Source organism: Aegilops tauschii, chromosome 3 (genome assembly GCF_002575655.3).
Source record: "Aegilops tauschii subsp. strangulata cultivar AL8/78 chromosome 3, Aet v6.0, whole genome shotgun sequence".
In the NCBI taxonomy this organism is placed as follows: Eukaryota; Viridiplantae; Streptophyta; class Magnoliopsida; order Poales; family Poaceae; genus Aegilops; species Aegilops tauschii.
In genome coordinates, this window is record NC_053037.3 from 213,595,563 (window position 1) to 213,606,256 (window position 10,694).

Genomic DNA, 10,694 nt, shown 5'->3' on the forward strand with positions numbered 1-10,694 from the left:
TGGGTCTCAGCTGTCAGGTGCAGGAATCATTATTTTGGGCGTAATAAGGAGGCATTTCCTTGTGTGTGGCCATGGACCCAGCTGTCAGCCTCTCCACGTACAGTCCACTTCCGATGCATGTTGTTCTTGACCACGTTGACCACGCCGCGCCGAGAGCACCTGGGCGGTGGACGATGGCGAGGCCTAGGAAGGGAACGACACGGAGCCAGGGAAGACTCGGCAGTTGTTTCCCACGCGGAGGGGAGTAGGAGGATTTACTGGTTCGTCTGCCGTCGTCGGAGATTAACATGTAACGCCCACGATGCGGCTATATCTCGCACGTGTCGAGGCACAACTTAGAGGCATAACCGCATTGTGGTTTTGTCGCAAGAAGGGTCATCTTCACACAATCCCATGTAAGGAACAAGAATGGGATAACGAGAGTTGGCTTACAATCGCCACTTCACACAATACATAAATTAATTCATACATCATCCAAAATCCACACATAGACCGACTACGGTCGAATCCAAATGAAAATAAGATAACCCCAAATGCTAGATCCCCGATCGTCCCAACTGGGCTCCACTACTGATCATCAGGAAAAGAAACATAGTAACGACCACGTTCCTCGTCGAACTCCCACTTGAGCTCGGTTGCGTCATCTGCACTGGTATCGTCGGCACCTGCAACTGTTTTGGTAGAATCTGTGAGTCACGAGGACTCAGCAATCTCACACCCGCGAGATCAAGACTATTTAAGCTTATAGGAAAGGATGGTGTAATGAGGTGGAGCTGCAGCAGGCACTAAGCATATATGGTGGCTAACATACGCAAATGAGAGCGAGAAGAGAAGCAACACAACAGTCACGAAGCTAGAAATGATCAAGAAGTGATCCTGAAACTACTTACGTTCATGCATAACTCAAACCGTGTTCACTTCCCGGACTCCGCCGAGAAGAGACCATCACGGCTACACACACGGTTGATGTATTTTAATTAAGTCAAGTGACAACTTCTCTACAACCGGACATTAACAAATTCCCATCTGTCTCATAACCGCGGGCATGGCTTTCGAAAGATAATACCCTGCAGGGGTGTCCCAACTTAGCCCATTATAAGCTCTCACGGTCAACGAAGGATAAACCTTCTCCCGGGAAGACCCGATCAGTCTCGGAATCCCGGTTTACAAGACATTTCGACAATGGTAAAACAAGACCAGCAAAGCCGCCCGAATGTGCCGACAAATCCTGATAGGAGCTGCACATATCTCGTTCTCAGGGCACACCGGATGAGCAGTCCGTACAACTAAAACAGGCCTCAAGTTTCCCCGAGGTGGCGCTGCAAAGTGCTCTAGTTTGGACCAGCACTCAGAGGAACACTGGCCCGGGGGTTTAAGTAAAGATGACCCTCGGGCTCGCGAAAACCCGAGGGAAGAAGGCTTAGGAGGCAAATGGTAAAACCAAGGTTGGGCCTTGCTGGAAGAGTTTTATTCAAGGCGAACTGTCAAGGGGGTCCCATAAATCACCCAACCGCGTAAGGAACGCAAACTCAAGGAACATAATACCGGTATGACGGAAACTAGGGCGGCAAGAGTGGAACAAAACACCAGGCATAAGGCCGAGCCTTCCACCCTTACCAAATATATAGATGCATTAATTAAATAAGAGATATTGTGATATTACAAAAAAATATCCATGTTCCAACATGGAACCAACTTCAACTTCACCTGCAACTAGAAACGCTATAAGAAGGGCTGAGCAAAAGCGGTAACTTAGCCAAACAACGGTTTGCTAGGAAAGGATGGTTAAAGGCTTGACATGGAAATATGGGAGGCATGATATAGCAAGTGGTACGTAGCGTAGCATAGCAATAGAAAGAACAACTAGCAAAGCAAAGATAGAAGTGATTTCGAGGGTATGGTCATCTTGCCTGCAAGGTTCTCAGAGTTGTCGAAAGCTTGATCCTCGTAAGCGTACTCAACAGGTTCCTCGTTCACGAACTTGTCTCCCGGCTCTACCCACAGCAAGAACACAAGCAATGGAACAACAATCAATCACGGGAAATGCACAAACAACATGATGCAATACATGCATGATATGCGAGATATGATATGCGATGCGTATGCGTGCTCCGGAAGAGAAAGGATGAACAAAGCAGTAACTTGGCAAACCAAGTATTCCACTGGAAAGATGAGATGATTTCGGACGAAATCGATATAAAGATCACCGGAAACGGATGCACGGTTTGCAAATGGCAAGCAAAACAAGAATGACACGATTCTGCGATTAACAACATGATAGCACTTAGAATACATCAAGTAACTATGCTATAGCACCCCAACATAGCTACAAAGCATATGGCAGTAAACTACAGGAGATGCTTGACAAAAGATGAATACTGAGCTACGGCTAGATCACACAATAACAGGTTCAAACAAGCATGGCAAAAGTGCAAAAGATATCAGGTTCACAGACTTGGTGAAATTACTGGACATGGCATAAACAGCATCAGGTAGCAATGTTCAGAGCAAGCAATCAACATGCTACAGGAACTTAACATAGCAAAAACAAGGCATGTCATGAATCTACTAAATTCATAGAAAAAAAGTCCCTTAGTGACCATGAGCCAAAAAGGATCAGAAGATATGATGGCAACCATGTAAACATAGCAAGTTTCGTTAACAGGTTTCAGACTTTGCAGAAAACAGAGCATTGAACATATAAACCCTGAAGAATTCATAGGCACAACGGAGGTGGCCACGTCGCCTTTAATTCGCCATGAACAGTACTCATGCCACCGCCTGTTATTTTCATGCCCCGCCAGGGGCATTTTCATCATTTCGCATCCAGGCGTATAAAAGGCAGCCTCCCCCGTGGAAAAGACCTAGTCGTCGCCTCCCGTCCCACTCGCCTCCCCCTCCTCGTCGCCCTCCTCTCTCTCTCTCTCTCTCTCGCTAACCCCTCTCTCTCTCCATCGCGCCGGCCGGTTCCGGCCAGCTCTGGCCCGCGCGTCTCCCCCGCGACCCCCGCCTCCTCTCCTGTCGCCGCTGCCGCAGAAGCTCGCCGCCGATGCCGGTGACCTAGCCCGCGCGTCTCCCCCGCGACCCCCGCCTCCTCTCCTGCCGCCGCCGCCGGAGAAGCTCGCCTCTGCGCCCACAAGCCTCGGATTCGGCGGGATCCGGACGAGGAGGGGTGGATGAGACGGGGGAGGAGGAGGAGGAGAGAGTGGGGGCTTCTGGGGAGGAATATCCCCGCCGCCTCCTCCGCTCCTGCCTCCACAAGTCAGGGGGATGGGGCTGCTCGGGCTCAGCCTGTGGGATGTCGACCGGACCGGCAGCGATGGAGGAGAAGGGCCGGGCAGGTGCGTGCAGGCGGGAGAAGCTGGGGGCGCTCGTCGGTTGGGGAGATGGCGACCACCTGAGCTTCTCCGATTGACCTAGACAGGGCCACGACAGCATAAGCAAGGGGTGGGGGCGAGCAACCCTCTGAAGCCACGCATGTCTACAGGTAGCAGCCGTGCCCCTCCTCCCACCTTCGCTTCTTCCCTCCTCCTCTCCAATCTGTGATGCCCATCTGCGTCCTTGATTTTCTAGTTTTCTTATAATCTAATTTTGATTCTCATATTCTGGTTACTTGTGGAGAGTAGAAGAAGAATTTTGAGAATGAGATTGATAAAGATGAACAAGGTGAACTCTCTCTCTCTCTTTAATACAGTCACGCTTGATGTTTGATTTTTCTGTGTAAGAGAGCACGTGACATGATTTTGTATTTCTATTACCCACTGACAAAAGCTAAATTTGTAAACGAAGGTTTCAAAAGTGTTTGTTTTAATCTTGTGGTCTGACAGAGCAGTACATGATGTTGGTCATGCGAACAGAGGATGTTCTTCATGCCTCTGTATGAGCTAGCTGTCATAATTGTACATCCACCCTCCTTTTTCCCATTTAGGCATGTTTATCCGCGAATTAGGTTTCGAAGAAAAAAACCGATTTAGGAAATTAGTAATCAGCCATTACCATTCATTTCGTCAGAAAACATAGGTGTTTTAAATGTCTGCACGCCGCATACAATAGAATTTATAATAGATAGTGTTTTTTAACTTCTCATTATAGCCTCAAGTCGGCTAAGAAAAGTGATTATGCATGTCTTACAAACAAATTGACATTAGTCTTGTGGGTACAAGATACGCCCTACCATAGATATTACCTGCTATCATATGCAGTAGAGTTACTAAACTCTGAGCTCCTGGATAGTATAAACGGATGCTTGATTGGTACATCTGCACAGCAATTTTGTATGAGCAAATTTTATCCTGTGTACTCAATCTAAACAGACCAAATTCAGGAATCTGATGATGCTTTACAGTTAATCCTCTCAAATTAAATACAGTGAAATCAAACAATTTAATAGCTTGGCTGTTTGTTTCAAGGAAGTAACGGTCAAGGAAGAAGAGTTAGGTGCTGCTAAAGATGTCGATGGTAAACATATGTCTCGGTTTTGATATTATACACGTTGTCACGCTAACTTTTGAACCCTTCTTAATTGTCACATATGTATAGACCAGCCGCTTTGTCACAAGCATGGCAGCCTGCTCAACTATCTCCACTGCCTGCATACAGCTGTTTCAGAACAGCGCCGACCAACCCAGGTTTATGTTTCCTTTCCAAGGGCGTTCGAATATAATTACCATCCATCGATTACAGATGTTACCAGTACTAAGTGTGTGCCTTATTAGTTTGTTCTTTATTACAAAGTTTGGTTGTAGAAGAACGAAACGAAGCACACATCAGGAAGTCATGCTCTTTCCAACAACAACAGCAAAAGTAAGTGATGATTCATGTTTATCTCTGATATGGTTGTTTTCCCCCATAATAAAGTATATGGGTATCTGGGCTTGCATATTAATATAGCTTCAGATGCTTTGTTTCGGGAAGTTGATAGAAATCAGTGGTTGTGCTGAAGCTTCCATTCTTTATTTACCTTCTGGGAATAAATTCAAATGATTAGTATATGCATAGCAGTGTAATGCAAGTGATAGCTGTGGTAAGGCCCAAGTGAGTAGCACTTCTCCGACCGATTTGGTTACCAATTTAGTTGTTTAGGCTTTCCTTCATGTGAGGTGATTTGTGGCTTTTGTTTCTACGATTAGGCGCATATAAGAGAACTTGAGGAAGAAGTGAAGCTCCTCAAGAACCTTTCGCACCCCAATATTATGGTTAGTAGATGAAAGATCGATTACATTTTAGATACTCTATACTTGACTGCTAGACTGCAGTTGTTTGATCTACTTCCTGTGATTTGAGAAGAGGTACCTCGGGACTGTCCGTGAGGAAGACACACTGAATATCCTGCTGGAGTTTGTTCCTGGAGGGTCTATCCAGTCGCTTCTTGGAAAACTCGGTTCATTCCCGGAGGCAGTAAGTAACCACCAATCATGCGGTTTTCTGTGATTTGACTCGCAGAAGAGAAACTGATTCGTTGCGTATTTTGATCAGGTCGTTAGGAAGTATACTAGGCAGATTTTGCAAGGGTTGGAATATCTGCATAGCAATGCAATAATACATAGAGACATTAAGGTAAAAACTCTGAAGCCTGAATATACTAGAACCTTTGTGTCATTGATTGTTTGGTTGTTCTAATTATCTTGGTGATCATGGGATTGTTTTACAGGGTGCAAACATTCTTGTTGATAACAAAGGCTGCATTAAGCTTGCCAATTTTGGGGCATCTAAGCAAGTTGCCAAGTTGGTAAGATTGATGTTCAATATGCTGTTAAGGTCGGGTATAATAGCTTGGAAGAAATAAAACCTTCATGTGCTTGTCAAGTGATCAAAACAATAATTTACAACAGAATAGCAAATGCTAAACCTTTCCTGTCTAATTATGCCATGAGATTATGGATTCTTATTTATTGCTCTTGACTACCTGTGTGCATGAAACATGAAAGTGTGAGTTTGGTTCCAAGCAGGCTTATGGTAAAGTTCTCTGCAGGTATTTGCATTATTGTTCCTGCATAATCTCTTGGTAATGAAGCGTTGTCCGGGGCGCTATCTGGAATACCATCTCTTTCTAATGAATTTATGTGTTAGTTGCTGCCTTCTTTCATTAGATAGTTCGAATAATAATACAAACGTATGGATTTTTGTAAACTGGTATATGATTCAATGTTATATATTTTGTAAACTGGTATATGGTTACCAGAGTCACCTTGCATAATTTTTTAAAGGAAGAGTGAACGCAGTCCTGAACTTGCACTAATATATTGTGATGCTCCTACGTTTTGCAGAACAATGCAGTAATGATAAGAACTAGAATTAGACTGCATTGCATATATGTATAGGTTACCACTTCTTCGCTGTAATTATTTGCCATGTAAAAGCCAATTCACTTGTCAAAAATATGCTTTGAAGATCAGTTTCTCACAATTTGTAATAGTGAAACTCGTGCTTCTTTGCCCATACTAGAAAATACACCAATTTTTTTATCACCTTAACTTGTCGATGGCATACCATCCTATCACAAACCCTCAATAATGTATAAGTCTTTTTTTACCAGCTCTGAGATATGACATAGTGATGTCCCACAACTAAGATTATTACTGTGAAAAAGAACTAACCTCATGTACTTTGGTACAGCCTTCACATAAGAAGCTGTACACTAGAGGGAAGAACATGATGTGTGTGTGTGTGTTGGTGTGTGTGTGTGGGGGGGGGGGGTAAAACCCCTGGGTATGCATTCTTCACTTGAACAGATTCAATAATTTATCCCAATACTCTCTTTGTATTTTTGTCTTTGAGGGAATCTAAGATTTGATGTAAATCGGTTTTCCCTTTCATTTCTTCGTAAAAATTATTTTCTGTACTATAATTATTTAATGTGGTGCATCTCTTCTAATAATCTTAGCCGACCTGGTTTACTTGTTTTGATAAGATTGTTCCATGGAATCCCAGGGTCTGATGAATAAAGGTGCAGGACACCTCAGGTACCCTGATCCGACCTCAGCACACTCCTCGAGCCGGCCCCTCACGATTCTTACAATGTTATTTCTTCTCTTTCTCTAGAACCGCCTATGTTTGTGACAGTGCACTGGGGCTCAAGCGACAATGAGCAGGTTGGTGCTTTGAGAGTGTTGCCTTGCGATGTTCCGCTTGTTCTTGTTTCTTAATTTTTAGTCAGCTTACTATGGTAAGCTCCTCTTATGGCAGGTGGGAGGATCGTTCAGCTGACCAAGTGCAGTATGACGGTGATCTCTGAACAGTTGCAAGGAGGCTAATAACATGTTAGCTCCTCTTAATATCTTGGTTGATGCCATCTGTCAGATTTAGCCCACCGAGTCCCTATTTTGCATTTACTTTGCTTCTCTAAAGTTCTCTTCGTGCTGCAAGGAAGACGTGAGGGTTAGTTGCATTCCTGCTGCCTTGCTTGAGATGAATCCATTTGGTTCTTTTGCCTTTCAATTCTGTAACACACCATCGTATCTATTGGTAGGTGTCATTCTGCTTCTCCTTGCATGTCTATTTGTGCGCTTGGGTTGCAGATCAGGTTACTGACACATGGGATCGTACAGTTATTCTATTACTCAGGGCCCACCCTGGTGGTCATTATATCCCTGGGTTAAGCAAGCTGAGCAGGTTATGCAAGCTACTGTGTAAAATGCGCATGCATCACTGCCTAAAAAAGGGTCCAGACAGCAACGACAAGTGCTTACTATGCTCCATTAAAGCAGCTAAGAAGATAATTTAGTTTGGGTGAATTTATTAATTTATTAATTAGCTTGAAGAAGAAAAATATTTCAGAACGGTGCGGTCATAGAGTTATGTTCAGTTTGGTGCTTTGGGTCATTCTGGATAAGTGATTGGGTAGCGGTTGCTGTTTACTCGCAAGGGATGGATTGGTGTAAGTGAGTTTATGAAAGCCTACTGGAACTGTTTGTGGAAGTAGTTGTATGAACATGTTGTGTACAACTGAACTGATCTGATTGCTTATCTTTGGAAATCTTCACCTGATGTGTTGTGCATTGGTCTGCATTATATTACTCTTGTATTTTTATTTCTCTTTTATGATAGTTTAAGGTGAAAACAGAGTATTTATAATTGTGACATGGACTACAGACTTTTCCTAAGTTTTTAGGTGTGATGGTGGTGGTGTGACCACAGATTTATATGTCTGGATTAAGTTGATAGGCCTGCTGTGTTTCAGGCGTGGTGTTCTTCCTTCAATAAATTGGCAGATGCTTGCTTTTGTTAATTAAAGCTTCAGTCTTAGGAGGTACTGCCCTGTGCTTGAATGCAGTTGTCTTTGTTTAGACAGAAGCCGAGCCCAGTCAACAATTATTAGTAGTAGTTACGAGATAAGACAGAGGAGGCATATAGGGCCAGCCGTCGTATATGCAATGCATGAAAATCGCTGTTGATTCCATTCAAGTAACGAATAACAGTAGTTGCTAATTCTATTCATAGTGATTACAACCATAGGTAAACGTATGCTTCTAACTTTCATATGCATGCTTCCCAGTGTACATACGTGCGAGTTCATCTTCGCCCTAGATGCCTGCGGCTTCTCTCTTTTGGTGCAGTTTACAAATAGAATGCAAAGGCAAGTTTAATTTCTAATGTGCATGTAAATCCTTGAGATTTTTGGTGTTTATGAAAATCCAATAAACAAAGAGTTGAATGATATGAAAGGGGACATAGACAGAAGAGTGAAAATTATGTGCCTGCAGTGCTGATGAATTTTAGGATCTGAAGCTACTGCTTATGGATACCAATATTACATTAGCATTGGTATTTAGATCTGCTTGTTTTTACCTCTTTGCCTATAAGCTCTATAGGGAAACATTCATTCTCTGTTTGGACTTTGATTTCTGAATTTGGTTCCTGTTGGGTAACGTAGTAATTTCAAAAAAAAATCCTACGCACACGCAAGATCATGGTGATGCATAGCAACGAGAGGGGAGAGTATTGTCCACGTACCCTCGTAGACCGACAGAGGAAGCGTTATCACAACGCGGTTGATGTAGTCGAACGTCTTCACGATCCGACCGATCAAACCGAAGTACGGCACCTCCGAGTTCTACACACGTTCAGCTCGATGACGTCCCTCGAACTCCGATCCAGCCGAGTGTTGAGGGAGAGTTTCGTCAGCACGACGGCGTGGTGACAATGATGATGTTCCACCGACGCAGGGCTTCGCCTAAGCTCCGCAACGGTATTTTCAAGGTGTAATTTGGTGGAGGGGGGCACCGCACACGGCTAAGAGATCTCAAGGATCAATTGTTGTGTCTATGGGGTGCCCCCCTGCCCCCGTATATAAAGGAGCAAGGAGGAGGCAGCCGGCCAAGGGAGAGGCGCGCCAAAGGGGGGAGTCCTACTCCCACCGGGAGTAGGACTCCTTCTTTCCTTGTGGGAGTAGGAGAAGGGAAGGGGGAAGGAGAAAGAAGGAAGGGGGCGCCCCCCCTCCCTAGTCCAATTCGGACTAGCCCATGGGGAGGGGTGCGGCCACCCTTTGGGCTCTTTCTCTCCTTTCCCGTATGGCCCATTAAGGCCCAATACGAATTCCCGTAACTCTCCGGTACTCCGAAAAATACCCGAATCACTCGGAATCTTTCCGAAGTCCGAATATAGTCGTCCAATATATCGATCTTTACGTCTCGACCATTTCGAGACTCCTCGTCATGTCCCCGATCTCATTCGGGACTCCGAACTCCTTCGGTACATCACATACATAAACTCATAATAAAACTGTCATCGTAACTTTAAGCGTGCGGACCCTTCGGGTTCGAGAACTATGTAGACATGACCGAGACACCTCTCCGGTCAATAACCAATAGCGGGACCTGGATGCCCATATTGGCTCCCACATATTCTACGAAGATCTTTATCGGTCAGACCGCATAACAACATACGTTGTTCCCTTTGTCATCGGTATGTTACTTGCCCGAGATTCGATCGTCGGTATCTCGATACCTAGTTCAATCTCGTTACCGGCAAGTCTCTTTACTCGTTCCGTAATACATCATCCCGTAACTAACTCATTAGTCACAATGCTTGCAAGGCTTATAGTGATGTGCATTACCGAGTGGGCCCAGAGATACCTCTCCGACAATCGGAGTGACAAATCCTAATCTCGAAATACGCCAACCCAACAAGTACCTTTGGAGACACCTGTAGAGCACCTTTATAATCACCCAGTTACGTTGTGACGTTTGGTAGCACACAAAGTGTTCCTCCGGTAAACGGGAGTTGCATAATCTCATAGTCATAGGAACATGTATAAGTCATGAAGAAAGCAATAGCAACATGCTAAACGATCGGGTGCTAAGCTAACGTAATGGGTCATGTCAATCACGTCATTTTCCTAATGAGGTGATCCCGTTAATCAAATGACAACTCATGTCTATGGCTAGGAAACATAACCATCTTTGATTAACGAACTAGTCAAGTAGAGGCATACTAGTGACACTTTGTTTGTCTATGTATTCACACATGTATTATGTTTTTGGTTAATACAATTCTAGCATGAATAATAAACATTTATCATGATATAAGGAAATATATAATACTTTATTATTGCCTCTAGGGCATATTTCCTTCAGTCTCCCACTTGCACTAGAGTCAATAATCTAGTTCATATCGCCATGTGATTTAACATCAATAATTCACATCACCATGTGATTAACACCCATAGTTCACATCTCTATGTGACCAACACTCAA

At 44.1% G+C, this 10,694-nt stretch overlaps 1 protein-coding gene across 14 annotated transcripts; it reads left to right on the forward strand.

Moving 5' to 3' along the window:
• The first annotated feature begins 2,866 nt into the window (after positions 1–2,866).
• On the forward strand, positions 2,867–7,981 carry LOC109764123 (mitogen-activated protein kinase kinase kinase ANP1). Of its 14 annotated transcripts, XM_073510336.1 has the most exons (13): positions 2,867–3,487; positions 3,627–3,666; positions 4,410–4,458; positions 4,540–4,628; positions 4,735–4,803; positions 5,130–5,195; positions 5,287–5,397; positions 5,476–5,556; positions 5,651–5,728; positions 6,931–6,962; positions 7,042–7,091; positions 7,186–7,377; positions 7,469–7,981. In XM_073510336.1, exons 2-11 carry the CDS (start codon positions 3,643–3,645, stop codon positions 7,085–7,087), a joined length of 645 nt encoding a protein of 214 aa, XP_073366437.1. In that variant the 5' UTR covers positions 2,867–3,487; positions 3,627–3,642; the 3' UTR covers positions 7,088–7,091; positions 7,186–7,377; positions 7,469–7,981. The 14 variants fall into 14 exon arrangements, with proteins under 14 accessions (XP_073366437.1, XP_073366435.1, XP_073366432.1 ...); XM_073510334.1 differs by having other exon boundaries at positions 4,540–4,803; positions 6,911–6,962; XM_073510331.1 differs by having other exon boundaries at positions 4,540–4,803.
• Positions 7,982–10,694: the final 2,713 nt, after the last annotated feature.

Coding starts and splice junctions, on each gene's coding strand:
- LOC109764123 (XM_073510324.1), top strand. CDS start 3,643: ATGAGATTGATAAAGATGAACAAG. Junction 5,196..5,286: donor TTTCGCACCCCAATATTATG/GTTAGTAGATGA, acceptor TGATTTGAGAAG/AGGTACCTCGGGACTGTCCG. Junction 5,557..5,650: donor TAATACATAGAGACATTAAG/GTAAAAACTCTG, acceptor ATTGTTTTACAG/GGTGCAAACATTCTTGTTGA.